We start from the raw sequence: 16,120 nt of genomic DNA on the forward strand, positions 1-16,120 counted from the left end.
GATTTTCTCGCGCATTGCACGGACCTATGTTAGTCTATGGGGCCGTGCAGACAGTCCGTGACTTTCACGCCGCGTGTGTCCGCTGCGTGAAACGCACATGTCCTATATTTGTGCGTTGTTTGCGCATCAAGCACCAATTGAAGTCAATGGGTGCGTGAAAATCACGCGCACCACACGGAAGCACTTCCGTGGGACGCGTGTGATTCGCGCAACAGCAGTAAAAAGTATGATTGAAAATGCACACGCTCGTGTAAATCCGGCCTTAGAATGATAAGTCAGAGGAAGACCATGTGGTAAATGACTTTTCAGTTGATGGGTTCACACAGCGTGTGCTTGACGTGGTTTTTTGGCGCACTTTACGTGCCAAAAAGCGCATAAAAAAAGCATGATTATGCTCTTCATTTACATAATTGGTAAAGCCCCATGCACACGACTGTGCCCGCAATCACGGCCAGCCGCCGACTGACAGACGCATTTTCGGGCCGTGCTCCCATACAAAGTATGGGAGCACGTCCCGCAAAATGTAAAAGAACGGACATGTTCCATAATTCCCAGAACATTTCCACGGCACGGACACCCTTCCGTAGTGCTACGGAAAGGTGTCAGCGTTCAATGAAAGTGAATGGGTCAGTTTTTGAGGACCGCAGTTGCGGTCCGCAAAAACTGAGTTTTTTTTTTTACGGTCGTGTGCATGGGGCCTTAAGCACGCTTAGTACATACAACGTGCTGCATTACACACGCGGTTTTAAAAATGATTTGTGCATATAAAGTGTTGAGTCAATCCCTTTGCACGTAAAACACACCAAGTGTTCCCAGTCAATGGGAGTCCTAATTATGCGCCCAAAAAAATTGCAAGAAGCGCACACAATGTGTCAAAACATGCGAAAAAAGCATCAAACGCTTGCTTAATCTTCCTATTTACCTCAGTGGGAAAGCGAGCTATTAGTTTTTTAAGCAAGCGGTTTAAAAAAAACGTGTTGCGTAATATACAAGCATTGGATCAATTCTTTGGTGCATAAAATGCACCAAATATTTCAAACTCAGTAGGAGTCCTAACTACGCGCCCAAAAACTTGCAAAAAGCACACACAAACTGCAAAAAAAACCCTGCAAATAAAAAGGACTTGTGCATGGCCCCATAGAAATCAAAGGGTCAGTGTGCGATCTGTTAAAAAACAAAACAAAAAAAACAACAAAAACAGATGGCACACTGAAGTGTGCTTGAGGCCTAACTTTATATTTTTTGCAGGTTCCGCTGGAACTATTGGACTACGTCATAGATTCGGTGGACTACTGTAATCTACGTTTTTGTTTTTGCTTTTTAAATAAAATGGTTAGCGAGGATTGTGTGGGAGTTTTTATTTCAATCAAAATATTTTATGTCTTTTTTTTTTTTTTTTTTTTTTTTTTTTTAATACAATACCACCTTCGTAATGGCTGTTTGTTTGACTATGTCAATTACTAAGGCAGGTCATAGTGTTAGCCAGTAAAAAGAGTAGTACTAACCCCCATTATTACCCTGGTACCCACTGCCACCAGTGCTGTCGGGAATGGCCGGGTATGATGCCAGGCTGGTATGAGGCTGGGAAGGGCCGGAAACCGTAACCCTTCCCGCCCTGGTAATGCTAGCCTGCTTCTGTGTTGTATCTGGCTGGTTATAAAATAAAAAAATGGGGGGGGGGTTTATATCTTTTTTTTTTTTTTTGTAAATTATGTGGGGTCCCCCCATTTTCAGAACCAGCCAAATACAACACAGCAGCCTAGCATTACAAGGGTTGGACGAGCCATGACTTTTGGCACTTCCCAGCCTCCAAATACCAGCCTGCGGCTGCCCCATTGCCCGGCCATTGCTACTAGCTCATACCCGGCTTTTTCTGGCACGCTTGGTGGCGGTGGGTACCAGGGTAATAATGGGGGGTTAGTTGCAGACTTTTTACTGGCTAGCACAAAGCCCACCTCAGTAATGGACATCGTCAGACAACTGCCGTTATCCAGGCGCTAGTAAAGTATTAAACATACGTAAGCATATTTTTATTGCAATAAATACTCCCCCCTCCCCCCCCCCCCCCCAAGACCCTCATTTAACAGTTTTATTTGAAAAAAAGTAGATCCGTAGTCCACTGAGTCTACGATGTAGTCTAATAGGTCCAGCGGAACCTGCAAAACTACTTCTTTTTTTTTTTTTTTTTTTTTTTTTTTTAGCAATGTGAAAAATATAAAAACTTACACTCCCCTACAGCAGTCTTCTGTCTTCTCCCCTGTGCCACAATAAATACTAGAGGTCCCCACAAGCACCCTGCACACAACCCCCCCCTACAGTGGGGGGTGGGGTGGTGCAGTTTCATGTTTGGGGGGGGGATTCGTGTGTGTGATGGGTGCTCGCCGCTGATTCTTCAAAACAGCTGAGAAGCGGCTATGAAGCATCAGCAGCGGCTGTGCATAATCCGCTGCACAAAATTAGGACAAAGCTCTGCTTCGCACACCCCACACACAGCTCTGCTTCGCACACGTACCGGCGCGCACAGTGGCGCCAGTTCCCCCCTACAAAACTGCTTCCACGCTGGGTCACACTGAACTGCGCATGCACCGTACAGAGCGAGACGGCAGAAGCAGTGGATGTAAGGAACGTCTCCCGTTAGTACTGCAGCTGCCGTATTCAATCTGTGTATGTGTCGTTAAGAGACACATACACAGATGAAAGAAAACATGCCAGCCCAGTGATGTATGAAAGTCATAATAAAAACACAACCTTGTGTGAAAAAATAGTCCAATATAATATTTTATTAAATAAAAACAAAGTAAAGGTGTCATGATTTTTTTTTTAAAATTAATTTAAGTATTGCTCAAAGCTGGATCAGCCCAGGGACTGTAAATTGGGTAAAAGTCAATGATCATGCAGAAAGTGTAAAGGAATCCTCAACAAATATGGAACCTATGGCAAAAAAATTATTCAAAATCCGCTTAGAAAGATTGAAACATTGTGAACACAACAACATTTTAAATTATAATTTTCATTCTAGATAGGAATATTCGTATGGTTTTTTTTTTGTTTTTTTTTTTTCTTTTTGTCCCCCCCCCCCCCCCCTACATCCTTTAGGAGGGGAGGTTTACTAAATATGGATCTGTTGTAGTAACAGTTGGGGGTAAAGTGAAAAGATATATTTTTTTTAAATAAATTCTTAAACTGTCTTGGATATGCTGTTACATATATAACTATCAATAATCAACATTTATATTGAGGAATAAGTAATTGACGGAACAAATGACACCTTTACTTTGTTATTTAATAAAATATTATATTGGACTATTTTTTCACACAATGTTTTGTTTTTGACTTTCATACATCACTGGGGCCTGCCATGTTTGCTTTCATCTGTGTATGTCTCTTAACGACATACACAGATGGACTAAGGCAGATACAGTACTAACGGGAGCCGTTCCTTACATCCACTGCTTCTGCCGTCTCGCTCTGTACTGTGCATGCGCAGTTCAGCGTGACCCAGCATGGAAGCGGTTTTGTAGGGGGGGGCAAGCTGGCGCCATTGTGCGCGCCGGTACGTGCGAAGCAGAGCTGTGTGTGTGTGTGTGGGGTGTGCGAAGCAGAGCGGTGTTTGTGCGAAGCAGAACTGTGTGTGTGGGTGTGTGGGGTGTGCGAAGCAGAACTGTGTGTGTGGGTGTACGAAGCAGAGCGCTGTGTGTGGGTGTGTGCGAAGCAGAGCTGTCCTAATTTTGTGCAGCAGAGTATGCACAGGCGCTGCTGATCCTTCATAGCCGCTTCTCAGCTGTTTTGAAGAATCAGCGGCGAGCACCTATCACACTAGTTTGTAACCTATGGTAAACTCAAACTTGAGGGGCTGGTGCTTAATATCAGTGCACTGGTTAGGATCTGTTATTAGATCATTGACTGATTTAAGGCAGATGCAAAGTCAGAACTAGGGCTTTTTGGGCTGATGCAGGTTCAGTGAATGTGATTGCGTTAATTCCTGGTTCTGCTATAAAACCGTTACTTTTTTGTGACCTGATGGGTTAAGTGTGTGTGTGTGTGTATATAAACACATACTTTGGTGTGATCAATTAACAGTATCCTCTATAAGGTAACCAGCAATGTTAATTGTATTTCTTAATTTATTTATTTTTTTTTCTCTGTAGGATACACCCCATTTAATTTAAAGTTGGAGACTCTACCAATCTCTCTCCTGGTTCTGCATGCTGGCTATATTGCAGTAAGCCAGAAAAATCTGGAGAAGCAAAGTTTCCTGGAAAATCTACAGAAAGCAGTAGGTTTGGATGTTCAATGTTGCAAATTGGTGGTTTTCTTAATTTTTTTTTTTTATTTTTTTTTTGTATAATGCATACAAAATGGTGAATTTGCCATCACTTTTTTTGGTACATCTTCTGCAATGTAAGTTGATAGATCTGTAGTTTTTCTAAAATGATTTAACAAATTTCTATAAAATAGTGTTTATGTAGGATAAATGGATACAATGTATAGGTTGTTTTTTTTGTTGTTTTTTATCTATAAAGGAATATCTTCTAATCTATACTAAACACTTAAGGGCAAATTTACACCGGCTGACACAACGAGAAATCATTGATTGGCGCTCCTTTGCTCCTGTCACACGAGTTATGGATGGGGACGAGCGGTCAGTACTCCGATCACATACATTGTCATGGCGGCGCATCTCCCTGTTTACACAGGGAGATTTGCTTCAGACAACGATAATGTTTCACTTTTTTAAAACCATACGATCAGCAGACGATCGATCGTTTGCTCGTTCATCTGATCGCTGCCCTGTTTATACAGGGCAATTATCTGCATCAACGGTTCTATGAACGCTCGTCTGCACGATAATCTCTGTGTAAAACCTCCTTTAGGGGAACCTCTCGATAAGCACTCTAACATTGCCTTTTTCACTTACAGGTGTTTTATGCTGTTAATGCTTCGTTGCCAATCACAAGTGTCGTCTTTTCACAAATTCGGTAAGAAGGCACCGACCGGTCATAAATATAAGAATACCCGTAAGGTGTCTCTATGGATTCAGCATCATGCATTTTGCATCATCCAATTTCTAAGCAGTTCTGGGAACATTTATAATTTTTTTTAATATATATTTTTATTTAATTTTTTTCAATTCCCTGACATGGTACATTTGGCCATTTCAGTAAATTACCACAGCAGCCAATGGCTCCTCTGGGCAGGTTAAACATGAACCAAATTTTTTTTAATTTGCATAGTTAACTCCTTACTACATTTTTTGTTTGTTTTTTTTTCAAAATAGTTGGGTTGTTTTTTTTGATCCTTCGTTATTCGACTAGAAGGTCAATATTTTTAATTTCATTGTGGCTGGTTAATAAAGAAACTTTTAGACACTGGCTAAAGTTTTTGAACACCTTGCTAATTAGAATCAGACATTTTAATGCCCTGCATTGCTCAATTTTTTTTTACATTTATTTTTAAAGCCATATTTTAGCTGACACTGTACACAGATTTACTGCTTTGAGATGAGTATTTCCTGAATCCACTGTCCAGTTCGATTCAGTCAGAAAAAATTTGCCAGGAATCACATGTGCCCCAATTTCCCTGATTAACTTGGCTACAGACATAGAAGACCTCAGTCAAACAGAGCAATCAGGGCACTTGTGATTCCACCCCTAAGAAATTTGAAATCTCATACTTTCCATTCCTGATCTGCCGTAGCGACGCGTCCCTTGTGGCTTCCGGAGGTGGTGATTTGACCACCGCGGCAGTCACATGGGAAAACTGCATCTCAGATCTGCAGGGATGCATCACTATGGGAGACCAGGTGAGTACGGGTTTTTTTTATTTTATTTTTTTATTTTAATTTGTAAAATAGGAGCTGTTATTTTGCAGATTTGTGCACCCCGAACCCCAAAAGTTTCGGATTTCAACAAATCTGAACCTTTAGGGAAATTTTGACCCAATTAGATTAGTTTAGAATCTATTCACTCATTTCTTTGCTTCACGTTTGGCACGTTTTGTGCGGTAACTCTGCTTCACCCAATAATGTGTATTTCTCTGTCCCAGAGATGTCCATGGAGACTTGAAAGTAAGAGGCAACTTGTATTTGAACTCTACAGTCCATACAAATGTGCAGTTTCTAATGTCCTCACTACTGCCCCTTGTGAACAGATCTGTGGACCTTAACTCGATCATTGTGAATGGTTAGTATTGTGGTTTTAAGAGTGTAGTTTTAAGAGTGTAAGGTTTTTTGTTTAATGAAAGGATTATACAGTGTTTACATTTTGTAGGTGTCGGCAATGATTTGCAAGTTTATTCCATTAATTTTCGAATAACAAATAAAGAGTTTGTTCTAAATCTACTTGAGATGTCGTCATCTGAATCCCAGCTGCTTGGCAAATACCTCTCAACAGTGGTAAGTGTGAGTCTGTAAAGAATAACTGCAAAACTGGTTGTCTACCCCAGGGCTGGCTCCAGGTTTATGTGGGCCCTTGGGTGACAGACTTAGTGGGCCCCTTTGCGGGGAAATTACGGCGGTAGTAAAATGGCAGAAAACGTCACTTTGGGCCCTGTTTATACCCCCATAAAGAAGTTAGGCCCCCGGTTTGTACCCCCTGTAAAATTAGTGACCACTGTAGATCGGGCCACACAGCTCCTCCTCCCAGGTTGGGCCACACAGCCCCTCCTCCCCCCCCCCAACTGAAGCATTGAAGACTCTCTGGCTGGGGATTCTTTAGGAGGAGCCCCTGACGTCACCGTCCATATATGGACAGTGATGTCAGGGGCAACCCCAGAGCCATAGTCCTGGCTATTAGCGCTCTGCCTGGGTCTCAAGCTCTGCTCTTGGCATCACTGTCCATATTTAGACAGTGGTTGGGGGCTTGCCCAGAGGTGGAGTCCCGGAGCAGAGCTGCTTCTAGCACTCTGCCTGACAGTCTGTAGCAGAGTAAATGGCAGATTAGGGAGCTACCTCCTTGCTCTGCCATAGCAAAGGATGGCCAGGGATTCCACTCCTGAAGGAGCCATGCAGCGTCGGCACCTGGCGGCTGAGTGAGCCCCCCGAAGGGTATTGGGCCCTGGCACTTGCCCGGTTTCGCTGTGTGCTGATGCCGGCCGTGGACTTTTCCCCCACCCCAAAAGACTTTGCTATAGTGTCTGAAGACTGGATAGAATTTTTTTTTATACACCTAATGCAGAATTTTTAATTTATCTTCTATTTCTTAGGTCCAGTCTGTGTTACATGACAGTAATCCTCTTCAGGTGATAATGCGGGAATTCAAGTAAGTTTCCAAAAGTAAATGTAGACAACTAGCAAATACTTTCTCTGACAATAGGGAGTTATTTTTTAACAATAGTGAAATTCCTATTTGGTCGTTTGTGCTTGGTACCACATGTCTGGTGTTTTATGCGGCCAGGTTAACAGATCCAATGTTCTATTCATCTACTGATAACTTGGATTTAAATAGAATTTGATGGTTCCGAAAAATGTCTGTTAGACAAATATACCATGTCTAGTTGACAGGGACAGTCGCTCTCCCAGGAAAGATCAGCATATTAAAAGGTACAAGATGTAAAATTAAATAGAACTGCACAAATCTCAACCACATTAATACTTTTATTCCTGAGCTTTGTTTAGCCTAATCTACAATATTAAGTGAATATCGAGATTCTTTGCATAATTCACCTTTTTTACTGGTCTTGAAGTACATTGCGTCAGTCATATCACATACTGAGCTACATTCAAACGCCTGTTTGCTACCACTTGTGTACATTTTTCCTACAATATACCACAACAGGGCATGTTTAGTATAGCCTTGACCCATTGGCAGGATACATAGAGATCCTGGCACCAGCTAACCAAAAACTCTGAAGTGAAGCAAAGTATTTCTGAAGCCATTTATAGAATGCATTCTTCAAGCCACCAGCACTAATTGCAGTTCTACTGAACCAAACCTGGATCACTATAGGGTTTATTGGTTGAAAATTGCAGGGGTCTAGGATTTTGGCCTGTAATATGGACTTTTAAATATGGCTGCAGTAAACCCATCTAAAACAGACTTAAACTTTTAATTCCTGAGATGTCACACTATTCCTCTGGAATGCTCCATTTAGAATAATGTCCTTTCATGTTTTCTTAGGAGTGGCTCTGTAATCTGCAGAGGGGACCTTGTGTATCAGCTTCCGGCACCTGGTAGTAGGGAGGTTCTCAAACTGTTGCTTAAAGCTCTTGGATCTGATGGTATTTTGGGATCTTCAACGTATAAAGTGGATTTAAAAGCTATAACTGTAGGAGGTAAGACTGTCTGAAACTGATGCAATCCAACCAAAGAACTTAATGTAATTGGAAACCTGTACATTTATTTGTGGCAGCAGACCAGTTCAAAACATAGTAGTTTCAAACAAGAACTGAATATTAACTTGAGGTCCAGCCTTTTTTTGGGTCTTCTAAAATAAAATAAAAAAATACATGGGGTCCACCCCATATTTTTAGTCAGCCATATACAACATAGCAGCAGCAGACTAGCATTACCAGAGTGGGAAGGGCCACAGATTTTGGCCCTTCCCAGCCTCGTATTACTGGCCTGCGGCTACCTGGCTAACACAAAGCCCCGTCCTAGTAATGGACGTCTGACAACTGCCATTATCAAGGTGCTAATAAGGATTAAAAAAACAAGATTATATTTTTATTGAAATAAAAACTCCCCCCACACAACCCTCATTAACAAATTTAATTAAAAAACAAAACAAAGATCGCAGTAGTCCACAGAATCTGTGACCTAGTCCAATAGGTCCAGCGGAACCTGCAAAGCAAAGTTGTCAATATGAAAAATAGAAATACTTTCACACATGCAGATGCTCTGCAAACTACCCCCACACACCCTGGCAAACCACCACACACATACACACACACACACACATACACGCTCCCCCACACACATACACGCACACCCCGCAACCCACCACACAACCTCCCCGCATGCACGCCTTACCTGCTATGGTGCCAGGCATCAACAAGATGGCACTGGTGCTCCCCCTACCAACCGGCTTCTACGCTGGTCACTGAACTGCGCATGTCAGAGCATGCGCAATTCAGAGTTCGAAGGGCAAAAGCTTAGATGGGAACGGCTCACGTCCTTCTCCTATCCCCTATAGCTGCCGTATTGCATCTGTGTATGTGTTGTGAAGAGACGCATACACAAACAATGAAAAATGGCAGCCCCCATAGTGTTAAGAAAAAAATTAAATACAATATAAAACTAAATGACACAAAATAATAAAACATTTTTTTACACCTTTCCTTTTAAAGAGCAGTTCATTTTTAGTAACCACTCCATAGGAAGGTACTGTAAACACTTGTTTTCCCAAGTCAATCAAAGTTACCTGGAGGTGGTAAAGATCCACCCCATAACCTTCTGTTTTTTAAGGGTTGGTGCTTTTTCTCAAACACAACAGTTCCTGTGAGTTTAAGTAAAAATAAATAAATAAATAAATAAGAATAATCTAGAATACAGAACTGTTACCAGCCTCCCATTTTTAATTTTCTGGGCAACTTTACAAAAATCAATCAGCCAAGATATAGTTACAGACAAATTGGAAAACTATGAATTAAGATACACATTCTCTATAGGTCAGAATACAGGTTTGAACACCTTGGTGTTTTAATATGAACTGCAAATAAAGTATTATTGCAATATATCCTGCATTATGACCCCCTCGCTTTCATTTATTTATTTTTTTTCTTTAAAAGACACTGGCTCCGTTATCTACTGTTACAGACGGTCTGTGAATTGACAGGCGGTTACCGGTATATTTGACTTTACATTGCAGTCATAAACTGTTTTTCTTCTGATCAGATTCCAGCCCTGGACCTTCTTATGAGTATATTGATTTCCCTGGCTTTGCTGTAGCAATAATTGTGATGTGTGGACTCTGCATCTTAATCTTCCCCATCATTATCTATGTGGTAAGTGTGTTTTTTTTCTTTTATTTTGTTTTTATCCTCCTTTTGGCAAGGAACGCAACCTTTCTGCTGCAAGAATTTTCTAATTTCAATGCAGGATTGATTCCCTATTCATTGTTGTGACGGCTTGCTAACTGTGTGACCAATTTTATCACTAAGGGCAGAAAGAAATTGAGATTAATTATATCGTCCCACATTTTACGCTTGAACGTTCCTCCTTTTCTGCAGAATATAAATAGAGACTTGGACTCCTGGTCATTGGTACCATGATGGTTTGAGAAGAAAATAATTCAAATAACGGTCTTCCACTTTCCTTTTATCCATTTTATGCTTTACTGATTCATATATTGCTCTCCCTGGCTTCTGCAAGAACTGTGCAGCTACTGCCTGTGTTGTGAATTGGTGTCATGAAGCTTTTCTCAAATTCTGGGTGGAGTTGCAGCTCCCCTGGTCTCTATTAGACGTCATAAAAATAGTATCTTTAGGCCGGATTCACACCAGCGTGTTCAGTCTGTGATATACGGTCCGCAGGTCAGCCGTATTTCCCAGACTGAGCACACTGCAGGGAGCTAGGACGCTAGGAGTCTCTACCTCGCTGTGGGAAAACTGTCCCGTACTGAAAACAGTGCAGTGTGCTCAGTCTGGGACATGCGGCTGACCTTCGGACCATATATCACGGACTGAACACGCTCGTGTCAATCCGGCCTTAGACTGACTTGATACCTGAACAGAAACTTAAGATATATTCCTCCTGAACCATAAGTCAAAGATTACTTCTCTTGATAGCAAGAGGAAATAGTACTCGCGCTGGGTTCCCCACTTATGAGGTAAACTGTTCCCAGGTGGGTCTAACCTCTACTGGCATTGAACTACAGAGGAGGGAACATTGATAAAGCTTGGGGCAAGACTGGAAAAACCTGTATCCATTTTGGACTGATGTTGGCAACCTAACTTTCCAGATTATAAGCAGGCCATTGGACTTTGACCCAGCTGTCTTCCTTCTACATCATAGTGACCTCCAGAGCCAGCCTTATGTTGGAAAGGTGCCCTGTGCCTCACCTTCTGTAAAAATAATCAGAACATAGTGTCCAATAAGCACCATACGTTATGGTGCCCAAATAACCGTACCATACGTTGGCCAGATTTCTTTACTACAGTTGACTAAAGAAAACTTCTATACAGTGCTGCCACCACAATGCAAAAAACATACTGTATAGTGCCTAAGGGCAACACATGCCTAAGGAACTACCACCATACAGTGCTCAAGTAATAACCTACAGTGATTATCGCATTGTCCAATGTCTAAATAAAGCTACAGTTAAGATTTGTAGTGGTTGCAAGCCATGGTGCTGTGCCTTCTGTGGTGCCACCGGTGGTAGCTGATGGGTCCTGTGTGACCATACAGGTCGCAAAGCCCAAGGGGCCGGCCCGGAGGAAATCTCACTCTGTAAATAAAAAAATCACTTACTGAGATACTGTTGAACACCTCTAAAGCATGTATTCCACCTACTTAAAAATACCTAGAACTGCCATTCCTATAACATAGGCTTGTTCATCTGAATGACTGGTCCTGCATGGAACTTGCCAACTTGCTGTCCCCCCTACATGATTGTCCCTTCCCTATCTTCTGCTTTTTAAAACCGGAATACATTTTAATGCAAAAAAAAACATGCTTGCAAAAAACTAACACCAATCCCCACAATTTTTTTGTTTAAACACATGACCTAGTGACGGGTTCGCTTTAACTGGTTAACTGACCTGAATAACGCGGTCTCACTGTTGGCTCTCTATGCTAATTTGCTGCAGTTGGCCAACAGGGTGGAGCTAGCTCCCTGAGCAAACCGCGCAATGCAGCTTAGAGGCTCTGTCACCAGATGATCAAATCCCTATCTCCTATTGCATGTGATCGGCGCTGCAATGTAGATAACAGTAACGTCTTATTTTTTAAACGATAATTTTTGGCCAAGTTATGAGCAATTTTATATTTATGCAAATGAGCCTTTCTAATGACAACTGGGCGTGTATTGTGTTTTGTAACATCTGGGCGTGTTTACTTATTTTACTAGCTGGGCATTGTGAATAGAACTGTATGATGCTGACATATGATGCTGACATACACTTCTATTCACAACGCCCAGCTAGTAAAACAAGTAAACACGCCCACATGTTACAAACACGATACACGCCCAGTTGGAAATAAGAGAAAACACGCCCAGTTGTCTATTAGAAAGGCTCATTTGCATAAATATAAAATTGCTCATAACTTGGCCAAAAACGATCATTTAAAAAAAACAAAAAAAAACGTTCCTGTTCTCTACATTGCAGCGCTGATCACATGCAATAGGAGATAGGGATTTGATAATCCGGTGACCGAGCCTCTAAGGGTAGTTCACGCCCTGTTTGCAAACTACAGTAGATTAGCATATAGGGAACCAACGAAACAGTGGGCTGTATCTCTAGAACTGGTGGGGGGGGGTCCAGGAAAAGAAAAACCACGCTGGAATCGGGAAGACAGCGCTAATCAGGTCCGTATGGAAGTTCAACTTATGAAATGATGCCAGTACAGTGAGGACTTCTCAAAAATCAGCCCTATGATCGGCGCTGTTCCCTTTTGAAGAGGTATAAGGATATGTTCAGACAGCCTATTTTCAGACGTAATTTGGGCGTTTTACGCCTGAAAAGGCGGCTCCATTACGTCAGCAAACATCTGCCCATTGCTTACAATGGATTTTACGATTTTCTGTTCAGACGAGGTGTAATTTTACACGTCGCTGTCAAAAGACTGCGCGTAAAAATACGCCCACATCAAAGAAGTGAATGTCACTTCTTGGGACCTTTTTGGAACTGTTTTTCATTGACTCCATTGAAAAACCGCTCCAATAATGTGCATAACAGATGCCCGGAAAAACGCGAGTACTTGCAAAAATGTCTGAAATTCAGGAACTGTTTTCGCCTGAAATCAGCTCCGTAATTTCAGACTTCTTTTGCTACTGTGTGTGAACGTACCCTTAAAGTTTCTTAGTAGCATGACAAGGAGGCAAATACTATGCAAATGAAAGTTCTTTAATGAAATAGGATAGTTACAAGTGACGCATCTCGGAGCCGGACCAGCTCCTTTCTTAGGCAGTATCACAGGGATAGAGGAACTGTGCAGAAGGCGCCAATCGTAGGGCTGATTTTTGAGACGTTCTCACTGTACTGCTATAATATCTGGAAACCGGACAAAGGATTTTGCATCCGGCACAACCCGTGGCCACCAGGTGAGCAAATTATCACGATCGTCCACTCCACATCCTATGTGGGTAATGCCCTATGTTTGTGCCATTTTTTAACGTTCCGTGTTAGTTCAACTTATGACCTAGTGACAGGTACCCTTTAAGGTAAACTATACGCACCATCTTTTATGCAGAAATACTCTTGATGATAGATTGTACATAACTATGCTTCTTAGTGTATGAAGACCAGGATGCTTGGCCATAGAAAAAAGGCCACTATTCAGAGGCGACCTGACCATGATATCCAAAGTCATAATTTTGAGATGGATAACAGAGCATTTAGAGCATCCATTGAGCAAGTAAGTAAATATCTTAACCAATAAAGATCTATGCTTCATCTTCATCTTAACCTTAAAATCCCATCAAACTATTTTTTGAGGGCTCATGTACATTGTATTAAAACTAGAAGACTATGGGGCTATACTTTGCATCTGTATAGCTCATATTTCATAGTGGTTTTCTTTTAGATGCCATATCGGATGCTTTCCCGTATAATTTGGTGCCTTCAGTTCTATGGTATGGAGCCTTAGGGACTCTGTGTGCCATTGTACTGATTCTGTGAAGTACAGATGAAGGGATGTTACTGCCATGTGCATAAGACCTTAATATAGAATGTAAAAATAGTGATGTTCGTGGAAATAGTTACATCTACTCAGCGTGCATACTATAAGAACTTGTGTTTGCTTAAATCATAAGCCTGTCCCCTTTGCCTCAACTCAAGTTTTTCCAATTTTTTTTTAGAATTGTGTGGTTTTGTTTCTTTTTATTTGCACTTAGTAGTTAGCTATTCTTTTAATCACAAATGTAAAATATTAGGTATGTTAATAGTGCAGCTGAGGTTTTTCTGTCTTCTACACAATTGTTAACTGGGATTATCGGATTTTTGTGGCCAATGTTCTCAATTAATCTTGTCCTTAGTCAATTATGTAATACCTTTTATGGCTTATATATCTGCTCTATTTTATACTAATGTTATAAAAAAAATTTTTTTTTTTTTATCTGCATAGCCTTAATGTAGAATTTGCCCAGTGGTTTTGGACTGGGAAACAGATGAATAAGGATACAGAAGCAGTCATGAGACTCACTGGAAGTGGTAGTGAGGTGGAGCTGTGCTTTTACCGGGCAGTGTCAGCTGGATCTGCTTTACACGTGGTGAATGTGGCATCTGGACAGTGACGCGCATATTTTAATTGAGGATATCTCTGTTTGGGCTCCTTCTTCCAATGGCAAAAGACCTCAAAGGGGAGGAAATATCCCTGTTATTGATGCTTTACCCAGAATCTTAGTTGAACTGGCGCAGATTAATTAATACTGGTCTTTAGCTATTTCAGTGCTGAAAAAAATGTCAGGGAACAATGGCTCCAAACACACTGGGAGAAACTTTCTTATGTTTATAGGTTTTCTTCACCACCTTCTGTTCTTTTCTTTTAAGCGGTTTTGACGATTTATGTCAAATGTTTGTACAGTTTTGTTTGTCATGTCTTATAATGAAGTTTAAAAGGGTTTAATAAAAAATAAAATTTGTGTTTGGTGCTTGATTGGGTGCTCTAATTTTATAATTCTGGTTTACTGTGACTCACATCAGAATATAGCAAATAAGTTCACGCTATGAAACAAATATAAACTTTATTACATACAAACATGGTGTGTGCGCTCAAATCTTCTTGTAATAAGATACATCAAACCTAGTCCTCCAGGTCCTTTTACAATAAACTTATGATGCAAGAAGATATAGAAGTCCTCAACCCCTTGAAGGAGTTTCCCACAAACACATGCATCCCATATCCGTTGTGCACACATACCCTTAGACATGCCTAAAGGGCTATTCTACAAAGCTATATAGTCATATAACGGCTATGAGTGGGTTGAATAATAAACATGAGTTTGGCACAAATACATTTGGGATATAATGAATAAAATACTCCAAGATTTACTCTTTGAAAAAAAAAAAAAATAGAATGTTGAGCGCATAAGTTTACAGAGCTGTAAATTTATACAATATCTGGAGATTTTGTATTTTTGTTATTTTTTTCTGCAGACTAAATACTTACATACAGTATATATCCTTAAAGTAGAATTGCATATCGAATTTAAAAAAATAAATGTTTTACTTCTACCCCTTTTCATTTTGGTTTCCTTTCACCCCACACTTTTTTTTTTTTTTCTCTGACCATCTCCATCTCTGATTTCTTATTGTGCAGGGGGCTGTATACTATGGCACCACACTACAAAGTTGCAGGGGCATGTTGTGCCACTATGTCAGACATATTCTACTCCTAAGGCCTTATTTACACGAGCGTGCTAAACGTCCGTGTGACGACCGTTGAAACAGCCGTCCCACGGACCTTGGTAATTCAATGTGGTCGTTCACACAGCCGTTGTTTCAACGGACCATGTGAAGGGTCTGTGAGAAAACAGGAAGTCCTATTTTTTTTTTTCTTCACGCATCACTCCATAGACTCATCTATGGGGGATGCGAGACATCGCGTCCCGCAGCGCAGAGCACGGATGCACCTCGTGAATAAGGTGTAAGGGAGAAAACCTCTGATACTGCATCCAATCTAAAATGGCACTTTTTTTTTTTTTTTTTTTTCTCCTATCCGATTTCATATGGAGCCTGACATAAAATAATCTGTACAATATTGGAGACATAGATGTACAGTAGGGCCCATTCGACGCAGACGTTGTACAGAGCCATGTGCATGAGCACTTGCTCTGTTCCAGATAAAAGCTTCACCAACCAGGCATGTCATTAGGTTTATTTTTTTGTACTTTTATTTCTTATACAATGCAACAATTAACATAGCCTTTGGTTTACTGTAGTTAAATAATCACATTTTATAATGCAGAAAAAAATAATATATATAATATAAATATTAAAGGGAGTTTATTGGGTGGCTTTTTT

At 40.9% G+C, this 16,120-nt stretch overlaps 1 protein-coding gene across 2 annotated transcripts in view; it reads left to right on the top strand.

The window, feature by feature from the left end:
* Positions 1-14,739, top strand: part of LOC142749602 (uncharacterized) — a 30,261-nt gene extending 15,522 nt beyond the window's left edge. For both annotated transcript variants that reach the window (XM_075857860.1, XM_075857859.1), the window contains exons 5-13: positions 4,149-4,276; positions 4,921-4,979; positions 6,046-6,182; positions 6,270-6,394; positions 7,204-7,259; positions 8,118-8,272; positions 9,834-9,943; positions 13,392-13,514; positions 14,223-14,739. In XM_075857860.1, coding sequence (XP_075713975.1) covers positions 4,149-4,276; positions 4,921-4,979; positions 6,046-6,182; positions 6,270-6,394; positions 7,204-7,259; positions 8,118-8,272; positions 9,834-9,943; positions 13,392-13,514; positions 14,223-14,228 — 899 coding nt within the window. In that variant the 3' untranslated portion in view covers positions 14,229-14,739. The remainder of the gene's footprint in view (positions 1-4,148; positions 4,277-4,920; positions 4,980-6,045; positions 6,183-6,269; positions 6,395-7,203; positions 7,260-8,117; positions 8,273-9,833; positions 9,944-13,391; positions 13,515-14,222) is intronic.
* Positions 14,740-16,120: the final 1,381 nt, after the last annotated feature.

This window comes from Rhinoderma darwinii, chromosome 3, assembly GCF_050947455.1.
Source record: "Rhinoderma darwinii isolate aRhiDar2 chromosome 3, aRhiDar2.hap1, whole genome shotgun sequence".
NCBI lineage: Eukaryota > Metazoa > Chordata > Amphibia > Anura > Rhinodermatidae > Rhinoderma > Rhinoderma darwinii.